Source organism: Dunckerocampus dactyliophorus, chromosome 9 (genome assembly GCF_027744805.1).
Source record: "Dunckerocampus dactyliophorus isolate RoL2022-P2 chromosome 9, RoL_Ddac_1.1, whole genome shotgun sequence".
NCBI classification, from domain to species: Eukaryota; Metazoa; Chordata; class Actinopteri; order Syngnathiformes; family Syngnathidae; genus Dunckerocampus; species Dunckerocampus dactyliophorus.
In genome coordinates this window covers 15,381,192-15,408,344 of record NC_072827.1, presented here as the reverse complement: position 1 = coordinate 15,408,344, position 27,153 = coordinate 15,381,192, and the positions used below count along the sequence as shown (strand labels likewise).

The following is a 27,153-nucleotide window of genomic DNA, read 5'->3' as shown; positions in this document are numbered from 1 at the left end:
AACTATTATAATTAATAAAGACATGTTCCGAACACCGTTGGACAATGTATTGATAACAAGACTGAGTCACCAAGGGGTGGGATTCTTTGTTGGGCACTCGATTCTGCAGAATGATAAATGGGCAAACAGACTAGTTTTTTTTAGGTGCAGTGTGCCAGTGTACAAAAACAGACATATTTTGGAGAATCATTTTTGTTGAAAAGTGAATCTTATGAAAACTGGGACATATAAAAATGGAGGTAGCACTGTATGTACTTATATAACAGATGCCAGCCAGTGCGGCTGTGCAAGCGTACTTTGGTAAGTCTCACTCCTTGACTCTTAAAGGAAAACTTACCTTTTTTTGGAATTTTTCCCATCACCCGCAATCCTTATGCGAGACATGAACACACACGTCTCTTTTCTGTGTGTTGTAAAGATATAAAAACAGGTAAAAAGAGGCAGCTATGAAAGGACGTATCGGGACGCACCTGTTCCGCCCATAGAGCCCTCTTAAAAAAACTCCAAAAACCGCCAATAACGCTCCATGTACATAATGTGACCTGCATATTAACCAAACTTAACATTGTTACGCCGAAGAACTGTGTTTCTGGCGTAGTGACACCTCTCCACACCTCACCGACTAGCTACTAGCCGGCTAGCTTCACCACACGCTCGCCCACAATACCTAATGCCATTATCGAAAGGTAACGCTACATATTGGAGCTGCTGCCACTGCTTCTTAGTTTTTGAATTTGGAAGAGTTAATGCTTGGTGTAGCATTCATTTCTGGGTTGCTATGTGAAATCAAAGATACGGCAAAATACTGTAAGTACATGTGATTATGAATGTGCCTGTTTTTACATGGTCAAACTAGCAAACTTAATGTTCTGACCGTCACATGTACCCAGTACCTCCTCATGGCACTCATCACAATCCCTTTCAAGGACATTTTTGCAGCATTAGACTGCATCAAGTTAGCTGCCTGATTCTTACTACAAACTTCCCCCTGCGTTTGGTACTTTGGTACTTGCTTGTGTGATTTTGGCTACATCCACACTGCATGGCATGATGCCCTTTTCTGATTTTTTTGATAAAACTGTATTTTTTACGTGGTTGTTCACTTTACAAAAAAAATGTGACTTGTCAATGTGAACGCTAAGCGTCTAGGAAGTTATGCGCATGTGCGCAAGCATGACATCACACTCTTCTGCAGTGTGTTTATGGAAGTAAACATTGCCTCAATTTGTGCTCTCCTTGGCGTGTTTGCGGCACTTTAAAGGATTTTGTGCAAAGGGAGTCAACATTTTCTTTAGTAAGAATAAATAGGGCAGGACGTTTGGCTATGCCATTTTATGGAGAACTTTCTACGACGTCTGTTCTGAGGTGCGTGTGGGTGAATGTTGGAGTCAGGAGTGGTGGGTGATGTGAGCCGCTTCACTGACACTTTTTTCAAACAATTTTCGGACGACAAGAATAGCTTTTGCCTCCATCGGCGAGTACCTGTATCCAAGTCTCGCAGAGCAAAACACACCTTTCGACGATGTAGGTTGGATATGTGAGATCTCACCTTTCAGACTGCAGTAGCTTTGAATTTATATCTACATACGAACAAGGTCTGAGCCACATTTGAAAAAAATCGGAATTGTACTGAATTGTACTTTACACTGACATGAAAAAATTAGATACAGGACAGATGTGAGCAAAGAATTTTGAATTGACCTTCAGTGTGTATGTTTGATTCTGAACTTGCGTGTTCAAATTGAATTTATTAGGCTTTTTTTCAAGTTCTTCTGAGTTGACTTGGGAAGCAGTTTTGACAAAAAAAAAAAACCCTAAAAAGGCAGCAGAGAAGAAAGCTGCTGCACATAAAATACAGCATGACTAATACCTCGTCATAAATGACAAGACGCAGTCTTTTTCCACAGACTGAGTGACTTCCCTCTGAATGACTTCAAAGCAAAGTCTGTGCCACAACCCGGACTTGAGTGATCTGTTGTATACAGACTTATGATTCTAGCAAAGCAGCATTTCCCCAGCATGATGAGTCCAGCTAAGCCCTGTGAGTGGCCTTTGTGTGTGAAAATGACCACTGAACTGCTGTGTGTCTTTTTTTCTCTGAGCATTCCTAGATAAGCATTTCTTGAACATTGCATTTTTGCCGAGTACAAGCATGAAACGAGTACAGCTCGTCATTATCAGTAATCGTGATGTAGGAAAATCTTCATTGGGTAACTACTTATGTATTCACTCTTCACGCTCTGTCACACACAGCGACCGCCCCTCCCTAGACAGACTCGCTACAGCCTGAGAGAGGAGCCATTAAGGATGAGTGAGTGCACCACTATCTGTGTCTGTATCTGTATCTGTTCACCCCTCTAAATTATTATAATTTCCCTGGTTGCCATCACTGGATGTTTGCATGAATCACCAACTTCACACAGATCATTAAAAAATAATTAAATAATAAAGTCGTAGAGATCACTTACACCCATACACGATACACATATAGCTGAAAAATAAACAACAATAAATATAGCAATTTCTGATCAATCCTTGTCAATTTCAAAATAATGTACCGGTTCAAGCCCCGCCCATTCCAAGTACAGATAATTTAGATGCGTGAACAGATACAGATGGTGTACTCGCTCATCCCTTGTAGCAGATATACAGTTGCACTTTATTTCTGATATAAATGTTGCATTTGTATTATTTTTAGGTTGAAAAACAACAACTAAAATAGCAGGTAAACCTACTGTTAATTCAACCTGAAGAGATGTTGATGTACTTTATTTTGATATTTATGTTGTATGATTTATATGTTGAAAAACAAAAGCAGAAGTAACAGATAAACCTACTGTTCAAATGTCGGTTGCACTTACTGTACTTTTATTGAAAATGTATTGAATATTGAACAGAAAAGGTGAACCTCCTCTTCATTCAACCTGAAGTGTTGGTTGTACTTTATTCAAATAAAATGTGAATGCATTTGCCATTAATTTTTTTTTATATCCACAATTAATTTATACCTGAGTCCCTTACAAAAAACAACTGGAATCTAGGAAACTTCAGCTGCCCTGTCCAGTATCCAGGTATTTATTTCACAGTCACACTGGTTGAATCTTTGGCCAAAAAGTCACTGAATCGATTTAAAGTTACTGAATCGTTTCGGATGGCATCAGATCGTTCTAAATGAATCATTGTTGTCCTTGAATGGTATCGGCAACCATGAATCATGATAGGAATCGAATCATTATTAAAATGAATAATTTCACCCCTAATCCATAATGTTCCGTGTGTGTGTTTGAATGAAGGGGTGAGGTCGGTGCTCTAATATGAGGTGAAGATAATGCCAGGATATTTAATGATAGAGGATAAGAGCTAAGCTAAGAAGAATTATCATTAGTCTTTTTATCATTAAATATTAAAACTGTCAGGAGAGCACAGCAGGGCCCTTTTCCATTGACTTTCATGCTGCATGCTAATCGACTCTTTTTTTTTTTTTTTTACCTCGAGGGACCGTCAACACTAAACCCGTCCTTTGGTGCAGCACAAAAACTGAAGATCAGATTACTGCGGTGTCTGAGGATCTATCTTAATGTTTGGTGCGTCCACATATAGATGATTGACTTAATTCCACCCTGCCATCCTTTTGGAGGAATAAAGCCAGCACTTTGTATTGAAACATTAGTCAACCTTACAATTATATGCATTGTAATCATAAAATATTGTAGTCATATTAAGATCAAATAATTACTATAAAAGCAGATCGAGAGAGAAGGAGCGAGAGGATATTCCGATGTAATATGCTGCATGTGGTGGTGTAGTTCAGGTAAAACACCAACAGAGGGCAGCAACCTCCTGCTGCAAAAACGAAGTCTGGACAACCGTGGTGTGTGCGTGTGTGTTGAGAGAATTGTACAGCCGTGTGTCGCTGCAAATAAAAGGGGCAAACAGAGGCTAGATGGCGGTATAGGGAACTCTAATCCAAACCTCAATGATCTGTTTCACAAGATGCACCACATGTATCTAGTCAGACTCGGTCACAAATGACATTTGTACATGTTTTTCCACACGGTGCACGTGGAGGAGTCGCACATGGAGAAGCGGCAGTGAAGAAGCACAGTTGAAGAACAGCTCTTGTAAGATAAAGCCATAAGTATTCTGGCACTAACAAATTAAGAGGTGTCAAATAAGAGGGCTTTATGACTGTTTGCTAAGTTTACTGTGAAAGATAAATCAAATGTGTGTGACAAGTATTCCTCACATGAAGAAAATGATAAGTTCACTGTTTAGGTCACATTTAAAGTTACAAGTTTAAACGGTTTAAACAAAGTGTGTGTTTGAAATAACAAGAATGTATAAGTTGTTTAACCTTAAGTGTTTAAGCATGCAAAGGGGTTATATATTGTGTGCCTGAAGTGTAAAAGGCTTGTCAGAGTTGAGCTGCATTTTGTTTCCACATTTTGTTTTCTATTCTAACGATTTTCAAAAGGTGAAATAAGTATAGTAAGCATTAAGCTAAATGTCAAAGACAAGCAAGCCAACAGTTCAGGTCAGGGGAAGTGCAGACAAAAGCCATCCTGATGATAGTGCAGAGAGTGTGCAACAGCCAAGAAAAAGTCAAAGAAACAAACTCTATAAACGGGGAAAAGTAAAGTAATGGAGAAATTAAAGTAGTTCAAGAAAAATTCAACTACATTTATCACAAATAGAAAATTCTAGCCAAATGTGCAAAGAAAGACGAATTACGGCAACTTTCAGCCCCAGGTAAAGGTATACGTCAAAAAGTGGATCTGTGTGTAGAAATTTCAAATTTCATTGTAGCCTGCAGGGTCTCAAGTCTACTGGCTGTAGAACATTTGGAAGAAGAAAATCCCGATTGGCCGGACGCAGGTTCTATTTTTGAATCCACCTCTTCCAAATCAAGTTCTGCTGCTTCCTTATTGAAAAGTGGTTCAGAAGGGTCAAGTAGATCTTCTGTAAAACGACAAGAAGTTGCTGCTGAATCGAACAATAAGCAGTGTTCTGACTGCCATTCCAGACCTGTCAGCGCAAAGGCTTGACAGCAGCTGTCTCAGGACATTTCTTTATGAGGTTATGACAATATTCGGGTGAGAGGTGGGGTACACCATGCACTGGTCAGCAGTCAATCGCAGGGCACATATAGACAAACAACCATTCACACTCACATTCATACCTATGGACAATTTAGGGTAAAACTCTACGCACGCACAGGGAGAACATGCAAACTCTACACAGAGATGCCCAACAGAGATTCGAACCCAGATCTTCCCGATCTCCTGACTGTGTGGCCAACATGCTAACCATTAGGCCACCGTGCGGCCATTATTCTTTTGTTTTTAATAAATTTTAAATAACATATTTTTCCAATCAATGGTTTTGCTTATTAATTATTAATCGTCACATATAGTTCAGTCCAGTGCTTGGCGAATTAGTTTTGGGCTCGCTGGAACAATGAGTATCTGTTAAGTTTGCAAATATGACAAAAGTGGCAGAAAACCAGACGAAATGCAAGGGTCAATGACATTGTCCTTCTTGAAGATTATTTGACAACATGCAGTGAACGGAGACCAGCCAAGATCACTGACGTTTTTCCACGGTCAGATAGTAGAGTCAGAAAGGTCAGATTGCTTGTTAGCACCACTTCATTTGATAAAAAGGGAAAACCTGTTACTAAAAGAGTGATTCTGGATGTACCTGCACAAAAGGTGGTTGCTCTGATAGAAGCAGAGTGAGGTGAAATAAGCAAAATAGTTGTTTTATTGCAACAACCAGAATTTTAACAAGAATCCCACATATAGTTATGTGATTTGGTGGGAGTGTAATTGTTGCATTTATATAGCTATGTTTCATTAAGAGTTGTAATTTAAGTTTGCTAAATTCTTGGTTTTATTTTGAAGTTTAAAGATGCTATTATTTTGAAGGATTATTTTGAATTTAGTGGAAGTTTTTTTTCCCTGCTACCCTAATGTTTTTGCAATTCACTAAGAGAAGAAAAGATGGACTTTTGAGCTACCTTTTTTGCTGTCTAATTCCTTTTATTATGCCAATGAGGTAAACAAGTTTATGTTTGGTGTATTTTTATATTATGTCATTTTGTTATGCTGACATGCTGTGCATGTTGAATTTATTTATTTGTTTTGCTAATACTGTCATATGTATTCTACTTAGTTTTCACGGTAGATTTGGAGAACAAGCTTTGAATAAACACGTTGCAGGAAAGCCACTTGTGTCTGTAAATGCTTGGAATGAGTTAAACACCGGACAAATGATTCTTTGCTCATGCCGTTTATTCATGCTTTGCTGAAATGCCCGACACTTCAACAAAAATGGAAATGCATTTAACAGCAGGCAGTCAGAAAAGCCATCAATTCAACTGTCATTTCTCACAGATGACCCAATAGGTGGCCAAGATTGCCTTGTACCGGAACTCGTTTGTCTAAAGACAACCAAAAATACTTGCATATTATTTTTTTTAAATGACAACACCAAGTAATTTCAACATCCAGTCATTTGAATCAAACTGCTATCGATACGCAGTCAGAATGAATAAAATATGTAATCCAGGGTTCATCAACTACATTTGCCAAGGAACAGGATTTTTCTCAGACACTGTGAGGCCCAGCTGTATATACAGTATATACACTCCTGATCAAAAATTTAACATCACTGAAAAATGGCAAGAATTAACATTTTGCCTTATAGGATCTTACAGGAGGTCTTACAGGAGGTTCTAAGTAGACCTTCAAAATGCAAAAAGAAGAAATGGGAGTGAGCCAAAAAATGTTTTGAGTAAGCAATTTATTGCAAACAACCATTAAAGTGAAATAGGCTGTTCATCACCTATCAACTTCTCCATGAATCACCACCTTACCGTGGGGTTTGTGTGCCCGAGTGATCCTAGGAGCTATGTTGTCTGGGGCTATATGCCCCTAGTAGGGTCTCCCAAGGCAAACAGGTCATAGGTGATGGGCCAGACCAAGAGTGATTCAGAAGACCTTTATGAACAAACACATGAGGAGGGAACACACCTCGCCCGGACGTGGGATACCGGGGCCTCACTCTGAAGCCAGGCCTGGGGGAGGGACTCGCAGGCGAGCGCCTGGTGGTTGGGCTCTCACCGTGGGGCCCGGCTGGGCTCAGACCGAACAAGCCACAAGCCCCCCTGTAGACACACCACCTGCGGGGGCAAGCATAAGGGTCCGGTGCATCGTGCTTTGGGTGGCGGTCGAGGGCGGGCGCCTTGGCGACCTGGTCTTCGGCGGCCAAATCTGGTTCTCGGGACATGGAATGTCACTTCTCTGGCGGGGAAGGAGCCTAAACTTGTGAGTGAGGTTGAGACATTCCGACTAGATATAGTCGGACTCACCTCGACCCACAGTTTGGGTTCTGGATCCAAACTCCTCTAGAGGGGCTGGACCTTGTTCTACTCTGGAGTTGCTGCAGGGGAGAGGTGTCGAGCTGGTGTGGGCTTATTAATAGACCCCGGCTCAGTGTCTCTGTCTTGGAGTCATCCCCGGTTAACGAGAGGTTCATTTCCCTACGCCTTCAGGTTGGGGAAAGGTTCTGCCTGTTTGTGTGTCGAACGGCAGTTCAGACTACCCAGCCTTCTTGGAGTCCATCAGAGGTGTGCTGGAGAGCACCCCAACTGGTGACTCTGTCGTTTTGCTGGGATACTTCAACGCCCATGTGGGCAATGACAGTGTGACCTGGAGGGGCGTGACTGGGAGCCTCCCCGATCTGAACCCGTGCGGTGTGATGCTGTTGGACTTCTGTGTGAACCAGAGTTTGTCCATCACAAATACCATGTCCGAACATAAGGATGTCCACAAGTGCACATGGCACCAGGACACCGTAGGCCGCAGGTCTATGATCGATCTATGATCCCTGGCCTTGACTGAGGATATAGTCAGACGGTGGAAGGAATACTTTGAGGCCCTTCTCAATCCCACTGACATACCTTCCACAGAGGAAGCAGAGTCCATCACCGTGGCTGAGGTATCTGGGGTAGTCAAAACGCTCACCAGTGGCAAAGCTCCGGGAGTGGACAAGTTTCGCCCTGAATTCCTCAAGGCTCTGGATGTTGAGGGACTGTCTTGGCTGACATGTGTCTTCAACATTGCGTGGAAGTCGGGAACAGTACCTCTGGATTGGCAGACTGGGGTGGTGGTCCCCCTTTTCAAAAAGGGTGACCGAAGGGTGTGTTCCAACTACAGGAGGATCACACTCCTCAGCCTCCCTGGGAAAGTCTATTCTAGGGTGCTGGAGAGAAGGGTATGACCGTTAATCGAGCCTCAGCTACAGGAGGTGCAATGTGGTTTTCGTCCTGGTCGCGGAACACTGGACCAGCTCTACACCCTTGCAAGGGTACTGGAGAGTACTTGGGAGTTTGCCCAACGGGTCTACATGTGCTTTGTGGACTTGGAAAAGGCATTTGACCGTGTCCCTCGCGGTGTCCTGCGGGGGGTGCTGCGGGAGTATGGGATTGGTGGCACGCTACTACGTGCCATTCAGTCCTTGTACAACCGGAGCAGGAGCCTGGTTTGCATTGCCAGTAGTAAGTCAAGCCTGTTTCCGGTGAACGTTGGCCTCCGCCAAGGCTGCCCTTTGTCACCGATTCTGTTCATAATTTTCATGGACAGAATTTCTAGGCGCAGCCAAGGTGTCGCGGGAGTCCAGTTCGGGGGCCTTAGGATGTTGTCTCTGCTATTTGTAGACGATGTGGTCCTGATGGCCTCATCGGGCTGTGACCGGCAGCGTTTGCTGGGTTTGCATCTGAGTGTGAAGCTTCTGGGATGAGACTCAGCACCTCCAAATCTGAGGCCATGGTTCTCAGTTGGAAAAGGGTGGATTTCTCCCTCCGAGTTGGGAGTGAGGTCCTGCCCCAGGTGGAGGAGTTCAAGTATCTCGGGGTCTTGTTCACGAGTGAGGGAAAGTTGGAGCATGAGGTCGATAGGCGGATTGGCGCAGCATATGCAGTAATGCGGTCGCTGTACAGGACCGTCGTGGTGAAGAGAGAGCTGAGCCGGAAGGCAAAGCTCTCAATTTACCGATCGCTCTATGTTCCCACCCTCGCCTATGGTCATGAGCTGGGGTCGAGACTGAAAGAACGAGATCGGGTCCATTTTTACAAATTCTAATCCAAAACAAATTTCACATATTTAATATCCCAGGACTTTATCCTGAATTCAGTAACCAATCATTTTATTGTGGGGGCTGGATAAAAAGTTCTGAGGGGCTGGATGTGGCTCGTGGGCCGCCAATTGATGATCCTTGATGTAATCAATCTAGATTTTCTTCTTACGCCCACTGTTGTTGTTCCTAACATTCTGTACTGCACATCACACTGTATTCCATAACTACAATTCTACTACTATGATAATAAGAAATTATAACTAAATCAATCACAAGCATACAATTTTCTAAATAATTTGAAGAAAGAATAGTCAAACTTATGCATGTCTGGATCGAGTTCTGGAGGCTGTGAGCAGAGCAGCTAAGCAAGAGCCACTGGGGTCAAGTGGGTGGAAGGAATATTGAGGTGACTATCCGTGTGGATAGCCCCTAGAAGAAAAGGACCTTTTGCGTATGAGTGGGTGTATTGATGTACAGAGTTGGGGAGAGGTTATAAAGGCCTTCAAAAGTAAAGAGCAGAATACCAATATTAATGCGTAACGTGACTATAAACAAATATGTTCGTGAACAGCAATGGACAGGGTTCTTGAGGCGATACAAGCAGCAAAATTTGAACATGTATGAGGGATTTTTAAATTGGAGCTAATTTTAGTTAACTGAAATTGGTTGGTTTCCTTGCATAGACAAGACTTTTCCAACAACTACAACTCTCCTTACACACTGAGTTACTTGTCATTTCTCATTGTTCTGAGTATTGGTTGAACACATCACTGTAGATGGGCAAACTATGCACATAGGATTGGTCAGTGACGCCCAAAGGTGCAAGTTTTACAGTATCTAGTCCAGCTTTAGAGTATAATATATACTGTAATTACATACTGCGTGAATACCGTATGTGATTTTATACTTTATCCTTGTCGGAGGACTTTGAGTACATGTAACATTATTTTATATTATCTGCCTGTTTTTATTACTTTTTTTTTTCTTACTGGTTGTGTGAGTAGGTACTTTTTGTGTTGTGCCTGTTTTTTTCCGTATATGAGATGCACAATTTGACAAGTATGCGGGGCTCAACAGAACACCGGCGTAGAGTATGGTGGTGCCTCAATGTAGCGTCATAGTCCAGACTTTATTAGTTTATTATTTATTTGTGTCAAAAATAGACATTTTTATGGGTGTATCAATTACTCGGGTTTATTTATTCGTGGGTGATATCGGAACGTAAAATTTGCAAATATCAGGGATCTACTGTATATTGATTATAATCACAGAAGGGGAAGTTCAATTTACACTCTGCTCTATATATTGTGTTGCTCACCACACAAACAGAACCAGACCACACACACAGGCGTGTAAGGAGAAATGTCAAAGTGAAATGGAAAATTAATAGTCAAGTCCCTTTGATGCTTTTGCTGGGGCCAATGTGTGTTTTTGTCATCATTTTGACATAAGAATTCCGAGTTTTCCTAGCAAGAAAAAAATGGAGTCTCAGTTTGCTCTTCATATTTCAATCCTACAGACTTCAGCATGGGCTGGCAATGGACTTGAATGGAAGTCGAAAAGCTGATGAACTGATCTATGCGTAAGTGAGAGTGTCGCTGTTGCTTCATATCCCGCCTCACTCTGCTGTCCTTTATGACCTGGGAAAACATCACCCGCAGCAAACCTGGTGAGTAATGACAGTGGTTTCATCTGATGCCCTCATGTCGACAGCCAGTGGCCTTGATACGTGTCAGAGGATTTTCACACTCTTGAGTTGTATGCCTTGTTTTAAAGGAAAGGCAATTACATGCCTGAGGTGTCTCTTTCCATGTCTCTACCTGTCTTAGGTTAAATCCACATGTACACAGATGTTTTCTAAAAATCACATTGTCCTACCTACTGGGTCAAAAAGAAGTCCGCACACACAGCTTAAAAAAAAGTGTACAGTTAAAAGTCACTGCATTTACTGTATTGTCAGTAGACGAAGTTTAATGGGAGATTAACTGTAGGCTTATTTATGTTACAAGTGTAATATAAATGAAGGCTTTATATTAGTCTTGTATCCTCAAGCCCCAAAGATGCTATATACTGTGTACAACAATATGTAAAACATATAAAACTCTAATACATACATGATAGTTATGCAGGTTACCTTGATTCTGCTGAGGTTTTATTTTAGATTTATCAAATTTTTTTAATCACAAATTACAAATTCAGAGCAATTTATGCTTGTGGTTTCGTCATTAAGATATTCCGAAACATGAAAAGTGCTAATAACACCAAAACACATGTGAATTTTGTTATTTTTGCAGTGCAAAATAACATTGAAAAGCATATTTCCAGTGTTATATGTACAGTACGCTCAAATGTTGACTTACAGTATTTACCCATTTTTCACCACTGAAAAACAATCCTCTTAAAGACTGGAGAAGGAAGAAGTGATGTCACTTCAAGAACCCTCCCTCTTGGAACTATTCATGGGATACATTGTTTTCATATTGTTGTGGTACATTTTTTGTTGATTTTCTGTTGATTTTATATACTTTTTTCATATTATGTCCACTCGTTGTGTGGCAGGCTTTTTCTCGTACAATCGAGCAGACAGACACATTTCCAAAAGACACCATTCACCACGTCAGAGTCTTTGGTTATGATGGGCATATTTCGAGGACAGATACTGTGCCTCTGATAAAGGTTTAGGACTGTATACGTATTACTGGAGGCTGCCTCTACCATCAGCTGTCCCAACTATCTTTCCGTGACCCAGACCAGGAAAACACAAGCACTGATGCAGATGGAAATAAACAAAAATTCAAAAACCCAGAAGACGTTCAGCCATGGAAATGTGTGCCAAGGTGGCAGTAATTAAATCCATATTTTTTCTCATAGATATATTATATGAAGCTTAAAATATCTGACTTTCATGCCAAACTTCAAGGCTAGCTAAACAGGGACTGCTGTTCACTCATCTTGTATCTTGCAGTCTCTGCATAGATTTTTTTGTGTCAAGCAACATATCTGTTGGCCCATTTTTTATGTGTGTTATATCAGATGCTCAATGAGCTGCTTTGTCAAATGTGGAGGCAATAATACTTGTATAACGACATCACAACAGAATGGCAGTGAATGTTGTCATTGTGTTATTGTTGTGAATATTTGTCTTTTTTTTCATTTTGTTGTGCGTCCATGGCCGTGTTTTGATGAGTCTAGTTGCTGAAAAGTGTACTTGGCGTGATGTCACCATGTTATTGATGTATTTGTATTTGATGGAGTGAAATACATATTTCCTCCCTAAGTAACTGACTGACAAGTGAGTGAGTACTTGATGGACAGAGTAACAATGCCAAAGTACTGTGAGTCTGTCAGTTATAGGTTCCCAACCAGGCCAAGTGAGTGGAACTAACTGGTTTACATTTTGCTTTTGGGCCAAATGAGAGCATGTGTTGTGCTCACAGTAGCTACTTGCAAATTGCTGGAAGCAGAAAATATGATGTCAGCATGTGGCGCTACAGAGATCATCAAAACCTTCCTTTCTGTACCCCAGCAGCAATTTTTCCTTATAAATTAAAATTGCTCGTCGCTCAAAGACCATTTAGAAAGTGTAGAAAGTGTACTGCAGGTGGAGGCTGCTATCCCAATACAAATTGCAGGTATTAAGGAAATTGTGTAAAATATCGGTGACAATCAAGTGTACTCAATGTTCTCTTTGCAACAATAAAAGTACAGAGTGTACACTGGTGATTTCAATTACAGGGGGCAAAAAAGCTCCAAGAGCCGTTTTGTGCCAAATCTTCTAAAGCATCTGCTCTGCACAAAATATTCTAAAGTGCACAGCATTATAAGGCTCATCAGCATGGGTGCCAAGAGAATGGGACTGTAAAGGCCATTGATTCTCTTTAGGCTTTCTTCCCGGTTCTTTGGACCTTGTTGCTAGAGAAGTAGTCAATGATCACACCATTTAAAAGGCTTTCAAATTGTATTAAAAAAATAAGAGTGTTATATTTAAGTACAGCGCTGGACTCTTCATTGACAAGGGAGCTAGGACAAAGAGAGCCCTGAATGAAAGTACATATACAGCAGTTGCCGTGCCCCTGTAGAAAGTGAAAGTTAAGTTTGTGTGAGGGACACTGGCTCGAACTGGTTCTAACTATGCTGATAGCGTGTCTGTTTACTATATTCGCCTTGCAGTACATTTTGGGTAGGTTATCTGTGAGTGTTGTGTTCTAGTTGTGCTGTGTGAGTATGTGTGTGGCCAGAAGGCCTTCTATGAGAAGCTGTTGAACTGAAAATGCACCTAGCTAAAAGACTGAATCTAAAGGTGTAATAATAAGGTACAATTGTAACAGTACAATGGTAAAATTGTCATGTGCACTAGAATTGTAATCTAATTTACATTCATTTAATTTGAATTATTTACATTAGTAAGTTTTTTCTTACGTCGGTTTGTAAGAAACCAAACACATGAAGGATTCATGATTCAAGGGTTGGCATGTAACATTCTTGGAAGCGCCTGCCAGCTGAGCCTAATTAGCATGTGACGCACCACTTTATGGCATTCCTATTTTTCTTATGAATTATTAAAAACTAATTCTACAAACTCCTCATCTGAATTTTTCTGGAACCAAGGAAGAACCTATTAAATACAGCATCAAAGAGAAATCTATTTGTGCTAATAAGAGCAAGCTGGTTGTGACTTTATTAATGGATTGGTGAATTAAACTCACTCTTAAACAATTTCCAATGTCCCTGAGTGCTGTTTGTGCATATAATACTAGCAGTCTGACATTACAGCTGTGTGGACTCAACACAAATATAAACACAACACTTTCATCTTTCATGAGCTAAAATGTTTCTATGTACACAAAAGGCCTATTTCTCTCAAATATTGCTCACACATCTGTCTAGTCCAAGGGCGCTCACACTTTTTCAGCCCGCAAGCTACTTTTAAAATGACCAAGTCCCAAAGATTTACCTCCTACTATAAATATAGAAAATATATATTTACTGTCTTGATAAATATGAGTATTTACGTACATTGTACATGTATATCGGGGGCACACACTTTTTCAGCATTCAAGTCGAAATGATCCCTCTCTTACTACAAAACATATAACATATATATAAAATCTAACCGGTAAACTATTATACTAAATACTAATGATTATTATTTCACATTCAGTTTCAAAGTTTCCAGGTAGCTAAAGTAGCTGATATCATTCACAAATAAGTCAATCCAATATGGCAATAAAGATAATTACACATAATTCATCAATAGTTGTGTACATAACCCGAGTATCCGTAAAATCTCAATCTCTGTCAAAATAGCTACGTAGCATTCAATAGACACACACTTCACGTATTACGCCCTGTTAGCATTTGCTATGAGACATTACCGACCTACAGGAAGTGAAAATGATTATGCAAAAGACAATGCAACTGAAGTCAAGGCAACATATTAAAAAGGTTTCAGCAACGGGCACATTTTCCAATTCATCATGAAATAACAGTTCAAGAAACGTAAGTGTAGAAAAACATGCATTTCTATAGTTAATTTTACTAATTTATATGTTTCCAAAACATTGAAGAAACAAGGTTATGGTTTGATTAGACCCACATAAAAAATTTGCAGTATATTTATGAGACGCGTGGCATCACTCACTTACACATCATTCACGATTCGTTGGTGTACTATTTTTCAAACTTTGGGAAAAACTATTACAATCCAGAAACTTAAAAGACTGACATGGACTACAATATTGACGTATGGCCACAGTGAAACTCAAGATAAATAACTAACACAAATAATACACATACCAAAGATGTGTTGAGTATCATTATGCATATGTGTCTATTGCAATGTGTGTTTAACAGGTGCCTGTCTGACAGGAGTACCATCATATTCCTTCTTCTTTTGAGGATTCCAGCAGCATCATTCGGTCATACCTCCTCCTGACATGGAGTCTACCAAAGTCCAGTCGGAAGGTGGCCTCAATGTCACCCTTACCATCCGTCTCCTCATGCATGGAAAAGTAAGCAAACACTGTGCATGATACTTTCTTTAAGGAAGGGATAACATGTTCAGCGTATATTCCTTCATTCCTATCTATCCATATGCAGCATATCCATCCATACATTTTCAAAACCACTTGTCCCCGTTAGGGTCACAGGAGAGCTCCACACAGGTGTTTCACTGGCTGACATGCCAACCACTCGGCCACCATGTGGTTCTATGCAGCGCATGAGAAATGTCTTTCCCTCTTGCTGATACAGCCAAGTCTGTAATAACTTTGTCTATGATTGATGTTAAGTGGGTCTGGAGGGACTATTCATTAACACACGATGTCATCTTCTTGGCTTGGCTTGGCACTAACAGAATTGTTACAAGCAAAAGGACCCTTTCATTGGGACTACAAGAAAAGTTTCAGTCAAAAAAGGATTCATGATACCTTATTTGAGAGATTACCGCAGTTAAATTTGATTAGTCTACAATGCAATAGGGGCGCAACGGTAGGGCTACAGGTAACACATGGTACGGTCTGTACCTTGGTATTTGGGCTGCAGTTTCAGTCCGGTTTCAGTACGACAGTACAGCAGTGTGCCGTTGCGTCCCAACATTACAATAATTGTGAACATTCCATTGTCAATGCTTTCTGCTAGCTTTCACAACCGGTCATATGGGTTTCTACGGCCGGTCTACATGCAAAAAAATGGAAAGCGCACATGGGACATGCTGACTTTTGAGCCATAGACTGGCCGTAGACCAGCTGCAGAGGTTCTTTGTCATGTCAAACAAACTCTACAGGATGTTATGTTTTTTCAGGTTGAAAGACAAACTAACACACTTTGTACGTCTTCGTACGTCGTCCATACGGTCAATGTGTTTCTTTCGTACGTTTTGCTGGTGTCAGGTTTGGGCAAAATCTAAATTTTTTTGTACGTCGGACTTGCATAATCCTGTGTTTCGTGCACCACACGTGCACTCCACATACGTAATTAGTATGGCCAACACATGTTTAGATATTTGGTACATCCTCCACACATGTCAAGATCTTACTCCTTCATGGTCACCACAACTATGTTTTCCACGAAAAAAAAACCCCGCAGTGATTTGGGGAACGCCAAAAATCGCACGACGAAAAAATCGTACGTCCAGTTGTGACTTAGGCTTTAGTTTTAAACTTGATTGATGCAATGTTTTGGGCTACTGAGTTTTCTGGATTCAAATGTTTTATGCGTCCCTAAAAGCTCTTCCTAGCACCTATATTATTGTTTGTGCGCGTCCTGTATGCACCTTCCATGCTGAGATGTTGTGTTAAGCCTTAGCATTCCCTTCTACCTTTGTTTGTTTGCTACATTGTATTTTTGTGCTGTGCCGCTCTGAGTGAGCTCATCTATTTGTTTATCAAAGACTCTATTGACTGCACTTGCTATCATGTCTTGAGGTAACACTGCACCAATTAATAGCAAAACGTAACACACCTACCATTCCATCAATAACATCAGCTGTCTGCTGCATTTATATGGTACTTTGGCCCAAAGGTAGCAAATTAGTTTCTGTGACAACCATCCACACATTCATATCGTAGTGAGCTATAATATCAGATGTTAGTGAACCACTGGGACCAATTTACAATGTTGGGTGTCCAACCCAAGGACACAATCTGTGACCAGCAGACTTCTCATTATGTAATAAACAATCCTCTGTCTGTGTCTCATGATACAAGATATTGTTTTGGACAAAAGGTACTTAATGCTTACATTTTTCAGCCAAATTCACCGTGGTTTTACATTTGAGGCTTTGCACAGGAACGTGTAAGGATGCTCATAAATATTCTGTAAAAAACAAAAAATCAATGACAGGACTCAACAGTAACTGATTATACAAAGTAATTCAGGTGTGGTGTTACTTCTTCTGGATGGTGGCGTGCAAATTTTCATTGTTAACGTCCACCGCCACCTCTTGATTACAGGAAACAGGCCTTCTGGCCTGTTGAGGTATCATCCATTTAATCAGGTTCTTCTCTTCGCGACTGCCTTTGCACAAGTCCTGGATTTAGTAGTCTAAATCACATCCATTGTCCAATTCATTTGAGATATCGGTTCCTTCTCTTCTTTATCTTTCTTGAGCGCTGACATTTAATCTTCTAACTTACTTGGCATAGTAGAGTGTTTTTCTCCTTCAGCTCCTTCATGGCAGTCTGGATTTTGGTGATGTCTGAATTCTTTTGCCCCTCAGCTGATAGATGTTTTGGTTTGGTGTCTCCTTCTGTTGTTCATCTCCTTGATCTGATCTGAAATCTCTTTGGTCATCTCTTTTATTATCTAATTTCTTTGGTCTAGATTATCGCTCTAATTAAGTCTGTCATCATCTCCCTCCATGATTGGTATGTCTTGTTCATCATTAGGAAGGTGCTAAATCATTTTCTTGCTAACCTTATCCAATGTCTGGTACATCTGTGTCTCTGGACGCTTCCTCCGGACTGGGAGGTTGTTTCGTATTATCCCTGCGAGGCATTACACTGCTAAGCAATTGACTCACAATTGACTCAGATTGTTGTACTTTCTAGTGTGGTTTGGGTTTAGGCTTAGTTTGTTTTTTGATCCACCCATCCATCCATCTATCTTTCCATTATAGTGTGTCCTGTTCAAGGTCACAGGGCGCTCAAGCCAATCCCAGCAGATCGCCAGTCAATCACAAGGCTGACATGTGGAGGCAGACATAGATTGACAGTCATATTCACACCGACAAACATTTTAGAGTGTGCATTTCTCCAAACAAACATGTTTTTTTGACTGCTGGAGGATGATGGAGTACATGAAGACAACCAGAACCAACACGAGACAGCATGCAAACTCTCAATGATCTTAAAATGCAAAACTACAACATGAAAATGCACTGGCCCTGTTGATAGAATACCATAGAGACAAATATTTTCCCCTTGGATGTGCCCCAAATGATCTCTACTCCATTGCACAGCTGCTCTGATCATTTGAATGAACCCCGATGCATGACATGTCCAACGTGCCTCCCGCGTTTTAGTGTAATGACCCACATTTGTCCTCTACTATGGCCTGATTTCTCCCATTATAGCTCATTCGAAGTTCCATTGCCTCACCACTCTCTGTAACAACAAATCTACTAGCACGACGGACTAAATTAGTTTTATTGCCGATACCTTGCGTGTCTTCAAATGATAGTTCCTCTTCTTTTAGCTCTGAGCTTTGGTATCAGCGCTATTGCCAAGAACAATAACAACAACGGTGCTCACTATGTTTTGTGTGCCCCTTTCCTCAAACCCGTTTCAACAACAATTTTTAGGATGCTATTTTTTCAACAGGAATATGTAATTTGTGTCATTTTTATATTTGATTTCTCTTTATTTATGAACTAAATAACATTCTAGGATAGAATCATTATAGAAAGATTTAATATGAAACGTTCGCCGAACCTGCAGAGATCTTCACAAGGATATTTAATTCTGTGTATATTTTGAAATTGTTAGTTGAAGGGGAAATGGAAATTCCATGGTTGTATTCCATTGTTCCATTATTGATGTGTAGTAATGATCAACACCGTAAAAAAATAAGCAAGTGTAACTTTCATACTCAGTAACATTCAAAAATACATGCTTAAAGTGTAAAGGGTGGCCGTGTGACTTTAAAACGTCTGGTGAATACTGTATGAATATTAATATCTACTCCAGGAACATAGTGACCTGGAATTTTAAAGTCATAGTAACCCTTACAGTGACGCAGGAAAGGACTTGTGTTGACACACAGCCAGAGCTGCTTCTTTGTCTCTTCCCCACTGTGCCACAGTGACCTCATGAAGTGTTATTACATGCATAAGGAGAGTGGTCCTCAACATCCCTGTGTGACCACTTCCTTGTATTGGGCCTTCCTCAGTCAGAGAGAAAAATAATACTGTATAATAAATTATACAGTGGAGTCTGCGAGTAAACACTTGATGATTGTTTTCTATATTTTTGTTTTTTTTTTTGTAGGAAGTGGGTAGTATAATTGGAAAGGTATGTGATTTTATTTTACATCACTCACACAAACCCTTTAACAAGTCCATAATTTTAATGTTTCTTTTTCTTCCCCCCCAGAAAGGGGAAACAGTGAAAAAGATGCGGGAAGAGGTAGGTTTCATTTGCATAATTAGTAATGGTTATGTATACCATTTAGTCATGGACATGTTACTTATTGCTTTATGTGGAATACCTTTCTGGATAACCCTTCAAAATGGAATCACAATTGGTGACTAGTCGTGTTTATTAATACATTGCCCTTCTATGATGTAATCACCAGTTGACTGTGTAGTTCTTTGCAAACTAACACAGTTACAACACAAGCGTCTGTTTTTTTTATTGAGTACAGCTGCAAAATAACACTTCATAGGGCCAAAGAAAGTTGCAAGTGCTAGCACTTTGATAAAGAGGGTGAGAAAAACTACTAAGTCTCAAGCAAAACACAAAGGTGCTGTTTGTGTGTCTCTACCTTGCCATCCTTCATCGCTACTCACTGACACTAAGAGTATTCAGTAAAGGTAAAAGTTGTTAAAAGTGCATTTATCCATTTCATTCAAATGGAATAATTGGATTTACATTTTATTGTGGTTGAGATTCAGTAGACTCACATCAGCTACACATATTCCATGAACACTATCTACTGGATATGCTGCTTTTTCAGAGTGGAGCACGAATCAATATCTCAGAGGGCAACTGCCCAGAGAGGATTGTCACCATTACCGGACCAACAGACACGATCTTCAAGGCTTTTGCCATGATTGCCTACAAATTTGAGGAGGTATGTGTCTGTATGTATTCCAAAGTAACTGAACACAACTTGATGAATCAGAGAAGAAATTCATTTTGTCTTGGCTAAATGCAGTGACAGAGCGACATGTTTTTTTGTTGTTTTTTTTTCACAAAGTAAAGATTTTAGGCACACAAGCTTTTAGTCGTCAAATAAGTTGATTTGCGTAGTATATCACTGATGCAGTTACATAGACAATGCATGCAATTAGTGTTACTTTAGTTTGATAGTGTGTTTGACGTATGTATGTACTTATTATATTTAAGCCGTACTCTGTCAACATCAGGGGTCTCAGCTTTGTAATATACAGTAGATGACAAAGCGGATTTGTTTTGTTTGTTTCTCATAACATTGCGACTTTTAAAAAAGAAGGTCTTTTTTCTTTCATATTTAAACTCTGCTACTAAAATGCCATTATTTTGCCATTATTTTTCCTCATAGTTTTATTTTCATAAAATTGTGACTTTTTTGTTTTTAGAATTCAAATTTTTTCTCTTCAAGTTTTCACCTTATTCTTTAAAAATGACCACTATTTTTTTCAATTTCTGCTATTTTTTTTATTTTATTTTCCAGCTATTTGAAGTTTTTTTGGGGAAATTTTCTTTCTCATAATTAGGACTTTATTCTCATAACATTTTCCACCTTATTATTGTAACATTCTAACTTTTTCTGCAACCTAATTTTCCAAAAATGACAGTATTATATTTCAACTTCATACTGCTAAAATGACATCATTTTTCTTCTCATAATATTATGGTGTTATTCTTGTAAAATATGACTTTTTCTTTTTAGATTACAACTCTTTTCTCTATTTTGACTTTAGTATTGTAAAATTACTGTTGATTTTTCCATTTTTGCTGTTGTTGTTGGGTTTTTTTTGTTGTCTTGTTAAATTATATTCTTAGAATGTGCCGCAGGGCCAGTAAAAACAGTCGCAGGCCACACTTTGGACACGCCTGGTCTAAAAGTATGAACTCAAATCCCAGTTTGTTACTGTAAATGTACCCACTGACTCATTCGTACTTCCTTAATGCATGTTTGAAACAAACCATCCCATACTATACAAAACTAATATTCAAAAAATATTATCATAATTGTGCTGGGCATTTTTCCCATTCCCTAATGCCAATTACTTAAACATGTTTGCTCGGTTTAAGTTGTTGATTATGAACTGAGTCATACTGATAGTTATTAATAAATTCACTTCATTAATTCTTTAGGCCATCTATTTCTCCAGCAATTTATGGTCTTGTTTTCTAGGATATCATCAATTCCATGAGCAACAGCCCAGCAACCAGCAAGCCTCCAGTTACCTTAAGGCTTGTGGTGCCAGCCAGCCAGTGTGGCTCCCTCATAGGAAAAGGTGGTTCCAAAATAAAAGAAATGAGGGAGGTACGATGCGCCTATTAATTCGTAATAGTTAGATGCTTCATGTGATGATTGATGACAAGATCGCGTGTTCTAGCCGCACTTGCTGTACATTGTATGTGTTTTCCTGAATGCTTTTGTTATCCAATCATGACATACAGTTATAGAAATGGATGGATTTTGCTTTTAATTAAAATGTGTCGTCATTGAATTGTGCAGTAGGTATGAATGTAATTACATTGTCGAACAGACAGACATTTACGAGAGTTAGTCTCATTAACATTATGTTGCCATATGTGGCGAAAACTGTTGTCACCCAACGATCCACAGAATAGTTGTTTTAGCCTGTGGCAATATTCACCAGTACACAAACCAAGAGTGACGAACAATGTCGTCTTCCTTATGTAATCTACAGTGCCACTGTCTGCCACTGGATATGCCTCTCTTGTTCCAAAGGCAGAATCTTAAACCTTTGGGTGCATACTTTTAGGCAAAGTAGCAGCAAAGTAAAAGTACAATGCCAATGTACATAGGATAAAACATCTGCAAAGACAATTCAGATAAGGCATTTTCATTTCTGCAACATTTTTGCTTTACTTTCAGTGTTTGGATTTCAATACGGCAACATACACGCTCAGTATCTTTGTACAATCATGGCAGATGGCATGATTGTACAAATCTGCCATTGTACAATGGCAGATTAATGCGAATATCGGTGCATGGCATTGAAATGATTTGCTCCAATTGTGTGAGTGTGCATGGTGTGTTGCAAAAAGACATGAAATAGCTTATCTTCAGCGTCAGATGTAATGAATGTAACAGTTGCAAAATAACACTTCTAACATGTCTATCTGCGTACTTATATCAAGTGTGTCTGCACAAATACATTCTTGGATGTTATTCCATGGAGGTGTAGCGTATGAACATTAATTTGATGGAAACAACACAATCACCGCCCTGTCCAGTTTTTGCCAGTAGCCAGCAGTTGACGTGGGTGGCTCACATTTGCTACTTTTACATGTAGATTTGCTACATCTGCCAGAACACGGGTGTATTTCTAGAAATATTTGTTTTAAACGGGTGAAGGTGTGTGTTCTTGTAGTCTAGTGTTAATGACAAGAGCATTGTGGGTGTAACTTTATGACTTTGCATCACGGGTTTGATCTACAGCTTCCTTAGATCTTATTTTCTTGCAACAGACCAGGTGTTGTAATCTTGGCGGTATATTTAGCGTGTTTATTGAATAATTGGGCACTTACACAGTTGGAGCATTTAGATGCATTTAGATTCAATGCAATGTCCTACACCTACCTAAAAAGAAGAAAAAAAGTCCTCGTGAGCTTAACTCTGCAGCCTGTTTGCATGGAATGCTTCAGTGCAACTGAATTGTTTGTCAACATTATAAAGCCCCTTAAATACCATCTCCCCTTTTCAGTCCACAGGGGCACAGGTTCAAGTAGCAGGGGACATGCTCCCCAACTCAACAGAGCGTGCAGTGACAATCTCTGGAACCCCAGAAGCCATCATACAGTGTGTCAAACAGATCTGTGTCATCATGCTGGAGGTATACTGCCATACCTGTCCCTTCTTGTACCTTCTGCATAACCTATAGAGTTGATTATGGTTTTCTGGGGCAACTGTTTTTCCTATTCCAGGGCAAACAAAAGTGACCGGTGTGTTCCATAGGGCACTACATCAGAAACAGACAAACAGTCATAGCCTTAAAAGGTCCAATGAGGTGCTTATTTTTCCAGGGTAAAGAGTCTCTAGGGTGAAAATGCCATTAAAGCTGTGTTCTACTTGGTTCAGCTGACCTAATTCTCGTGTTTTTTCTCTATTGTGGCCTAGGACAGACATGTGTTATGATAGTATAAGCAAAAAAAAAAATGGACAGTCCAGCCCAAACATGCCATGTTGTTGTTGCCACTTTCATTTCTGTACTTGTAGTTGTCCACTTGTTTTGTTTGTGTTTTAGGTGTTTCAGTGAACATAAAAATGTACTGATGTAAATAGTGCTTCTCAACTAGTGGGGTGTGCCGCAGAGTGTACTGTGAAGTGTCAGGGGGGCCGTGAGAGGCATGGGGGACTTTCTGCAGCAAAGCTTGACATACAGTGCAAACAAACAGAGAGTCATGAAACGGTTTCACAAACAAAATTAACAGCACAACACTTCCACAGCATGTTAACACATAATATAAATTAACTACTATGACTATGTGGGCAATAAATAACTAAGTGTTAACAACAAACATGTAAGCTCAAACAGTATTCACAAAGTGCCCGGAAGGCATGCTGGGCAGTCCACTGACAGCTGCCTCCGCCTACCCAGCATGCCTTGCAGTCACACTGTAAATAGCTGTTCAGAATTATGTGCTTGTCGTTAACGTTAGTTGGGGTTTATTACCCTCCCTGCAGCAGTCGTAAATGTGTTTGTGTTTCAACTACATGTTAAGTGATAATTATGCCCTTCCTGGTCTGTCATATTGTGATGTCAAGCTCATGACAAAGAATAACTCAGAACTACTGAAAAAGACACACAACGCTAAACAGAAGTTGGGCCGTAAGGTCTGATCTAGCTGAAGAAACACTGCAATTGAACAGCGAAAGTAGAATAACAAATGTTCTTTCTATTCTGCTACATCCAGTAATGTATTTTTGTGAGCCCGGTCTTGATATTCCATGCAAGGCACATGAACTACACAAGATATCGGATTAAGCCCTCCCCTATCGTTAACAGCTTTGTTGCTGTGTACAGCATGAATCAGTAGATCAAGTCATTACGATAGATTGGCAAACTAAAAGTCCCATGATGCCTGGGTCCCTGCTGTTACTGGGAAAAAACACAGGCCCAATCTCAATACGAATGCATGAGGATCATCTACTGACTCTCGTATCTCTGTGTTGGTTTCACATTATGCCGTAATGAACAAAAATAAAGTATGAGTATGCTTGCGATTTTATAAGAAATAGTTAAAAGTAAAGCTGTATTTTATGTTCTGGATTTTCATGAACACCTACATTGCGCGGATTGCGCGCCAATGGCCCCAAAAGGGTGGAAGAATGTCGAGGAAGTGGAATTAGGGTTACAGTATTTCCATAAGAGCCATTCCCTACATTGTTTTAAATTAAACATCAAATAAAAAAAGAAAATAATCATGAATTTACAGAATAGGTTGTTTTTTTTTCCTTCAATCCATTCCACTTTGGACCCACCACAAAGGAAACAACCTGTTAAAAGATAGAAACACTTACATTAAAGACTCATGTAAGTAAAACGATCTTGACCACTTTTGCAGAATGTTTACATTTATAAACTTAGCTGAACAGAAAAACAAGAAATAGTGAGCCAGGGTTTGTTCAAAGGTAACAAATCCACCAAAAGACACTACTGTTTCCTGTTTTCTATAGAGTTTACTTTGTGGACTGATTTTGTCTTTTCTTTTTTGTGTCTGTCTCTCTTAGTCTCCGCCTAAAGGTGCCACGATCCCTTATCGCCCAAAGCCTGCTTCCACACCTGTCATTTTTTCGGGTGGTCAGGTAAGTTCAGCTTGATGAAATGCATTGTTTTTTTGCCCAGAGTCTAGAGTCTAAATGCACTACCAGTTAATTGGGTGGATTGCAACCATATTATTTCTTTAGAAAAACATACTGTAGCAGTTTTGCAATTTATCCATCACATATACTCATATTTGAGGCACGTCCACCATGTTTGTGACTGCCTGGCAACCTTGCTTTTACCTTTTTCAGGTGCAGTGACATTCATGTTACCAGAAAAATGTCCGTTTGACATTTGATACAATTCAGTCAGAATGACAGAAGTTTAACTGTGTGGAGATGTTGCTTTGCATTGCCACAGTAACCTAGTTGTGGATGGTTGAGGTGGATTTGTTGTTACACTCGGGTGTATTTAGTGATTTGGGTGCCCAAGGCAAACCTAGTAATTGAGGCCCCTCTCGACCCTTCGACCACAGAGCAGCTTTTGATACTATATCCCACACTGTCCTCCTGGATCACTGGGTTCTCTGGCACAGCTCTACAATGGTACCATTCTTACATGTCCGACCTTTCGCAATGTATTCAAGGTCACATTGTAACATCTTCATGCTACCCAATCATTCACGGTGTCCCCCAAGGTTCAGTCCTCGGTCCCCGACTTTTTATAATTTATCTCCCTCCCCTCGATAATATTTTTCATTATCTTGGCATTTGTTTTCACTGTTATGCTGGTGATACTCAGATCTATCTCGCAACCAAGCCCTCCTCAACATCACCCCCTACTGCCCTTTTTGACCGTCTCCTGGCCATCACAAACTGGATGTCCTTGAATATGCTCAAACTCAATAAAGATTAAAGTGAAGCTCTCCAAGACCCATTCCCTCAATTTTAAAATCGATGGTTGTTTAGTTCCTACCGTTTCACAAGTCATCCTTGGAGCCTCGGAGTCATCCTTGACAGCACACTTTTACTTCAATCCCACGTTAATAATATTTCACGCACAGCCTTCTTCCATCTTACATCTCTCAACAACTCCGACCCTCTCTCTCCCAGCACTCAGAAATTCTCATGAATCCCTTAGTCACCTCTCGCCTTGATTATTGTAATACTCTTCTTATGGGTCTTCCACCGAAACTCACCCATCAACTTCAGCTTATTTAAAACTGCGCTGCCAGAATTATTTCCAACACTAAATACTTTGACCACATCATACCCATTCTTTCCAACCTCCGTTGGCTTCCTGTCTGACAACGCATTCAATATAAACTCCTCTTCATAACCTTCAAAGCACTCCATAACCAGGTGCCCCCATACTCGCTTGACTTGATCTCCCCCCACATACCATCCAGCTCACTACGTTCATCATTCGCTGTCCTTCTCGCCACTCCTCGTTTTAAGAAGATCACTTTTGCTGCTCTGGCTTTCAGCTGCTCAGCTCCCAGACTCTGGAACGCTCTTTCACTACACATCCGTCTGCTGGACTCAGTGTCAGTGTTTTTGAATCACAACTTAAAACTCACCTGTTCAAAACTGCTTGCTCCTCTCGACCGTGGATTTTTAGTATTGAGTGTCTGCCTGTTCCTCCTTTGTATTATTATTATTTTTATTTGGATGTTTTATTGTGATTATGTATTGCATGTAAGGTGACCTTTGGTGTTTTGAAAGGCGCCAGTAAATAAAATGTATTATTATTATTAATTATTATTATTATTATTATTATTATTATTATTATTATTATTATTCGCTCCACTGGGGTAACTCCGCGCCAAAGAAGTTTAGTTACCGTCTTTCGGATCCAATCTGCACATGTGTAGTAACATGGAATGTTCATTGCATGAGAGGGGAGGGTCAGCGGTCAAACCGCTTATGAAAGATTACGAATTTTGACATAGTTTTAAGCACATTAATTCAGACTAAAACAGTAGTATGTACTTTCAAGCAAAGAAAAAAATCTATCAGGTTTTATGAGACCTTTGGGGGCCCCAGGAAATCTCGGGGCCCCAGGCAATTGTCTGTGTTTGCCTAATGATATAGTGGTTGTGATTTAATAATAATATCCCTAACATTTTAAACAGTGTACATACCTGTCCAGATTTACTTGTATACCCCGTTTTCCCTGCTTCATTTACTAATGATACCTATTTTCATTGTCCCCACAGGCCTACACAATTCAGGGACAGTATGCCATTCCGCACCCGGATGTGAGTTTTTATTCTCTTAATAGAATACATTTGTTTAATTATCCGGTATATGAAGAATGTGGGAATCAAAAACAATTGATAGTAGTGTTGCGTCTGTGACAGTGTTGAAAGTCAGTTGAAATAAGCCATTTCACAGCTACAAGATAACAAC

At 40.0% G+C, this 27,153-nt stretch overlaps 1 protein-coding gene across 5 annotated transcripts in view; it reads left to right on the top strand.

The window, feature by feature from the left end:
* The window catches only part of LOC129187506 (poly(rC)-binding protein 3), a 60,134-nt gene that overhangs the window by 18,196 nt on the left and 14,785 nt on the right, over nucleotides 1-27,153 (top strand). For all 5 annotated transcript variants that reach the window (XM_054786930.1, XM_054786929.1, XM_054786928.1 and 2 more), the window contains exons 2-10: nucleotides 10,658-10,807; nucleotides 14,992-15,149; nucleotides 19,125-19,148; nucleotides 19,230-19,262; nucleotides 19,813-19,929; nucleotides 21,199-21,330; nucleotides 22,742-22,870; nucleotides 24,769-24,843; nucleotides 26,961-27,002. In XM_054786930.1, coding sequence (XP_054642905.1) covers nucleotides 15,075-15,149; nucleotides 19,125-19,148; nucleotides 19,230-19,262; nucleotides 19,813-19,929; nucleotides 21,199-21,330; nucleotides 22,742-22,870; nucleotides 24,769-24,843; nucleotides 26,961-27,002 — 627 coding nt within the window. In that variant the 5' untranslated portion in view covers nucleotides 10,658-10,807; nucleotides 14,992-15,074. The remainder of the gene's footprint in view (nucleotides 1-10,657; nucleotides 10,808-14,991; nucleotides 15,150-19,124; nucleotides 19,149-19,229; nucleotides 19,263-19,812; nucleotides 19,930-21,198; nucleotides 21,331-22,741; nucleotides 22,871-24,768; nucleotides 24,844-26,960; nucleotides 27,003-27,153) is intronic.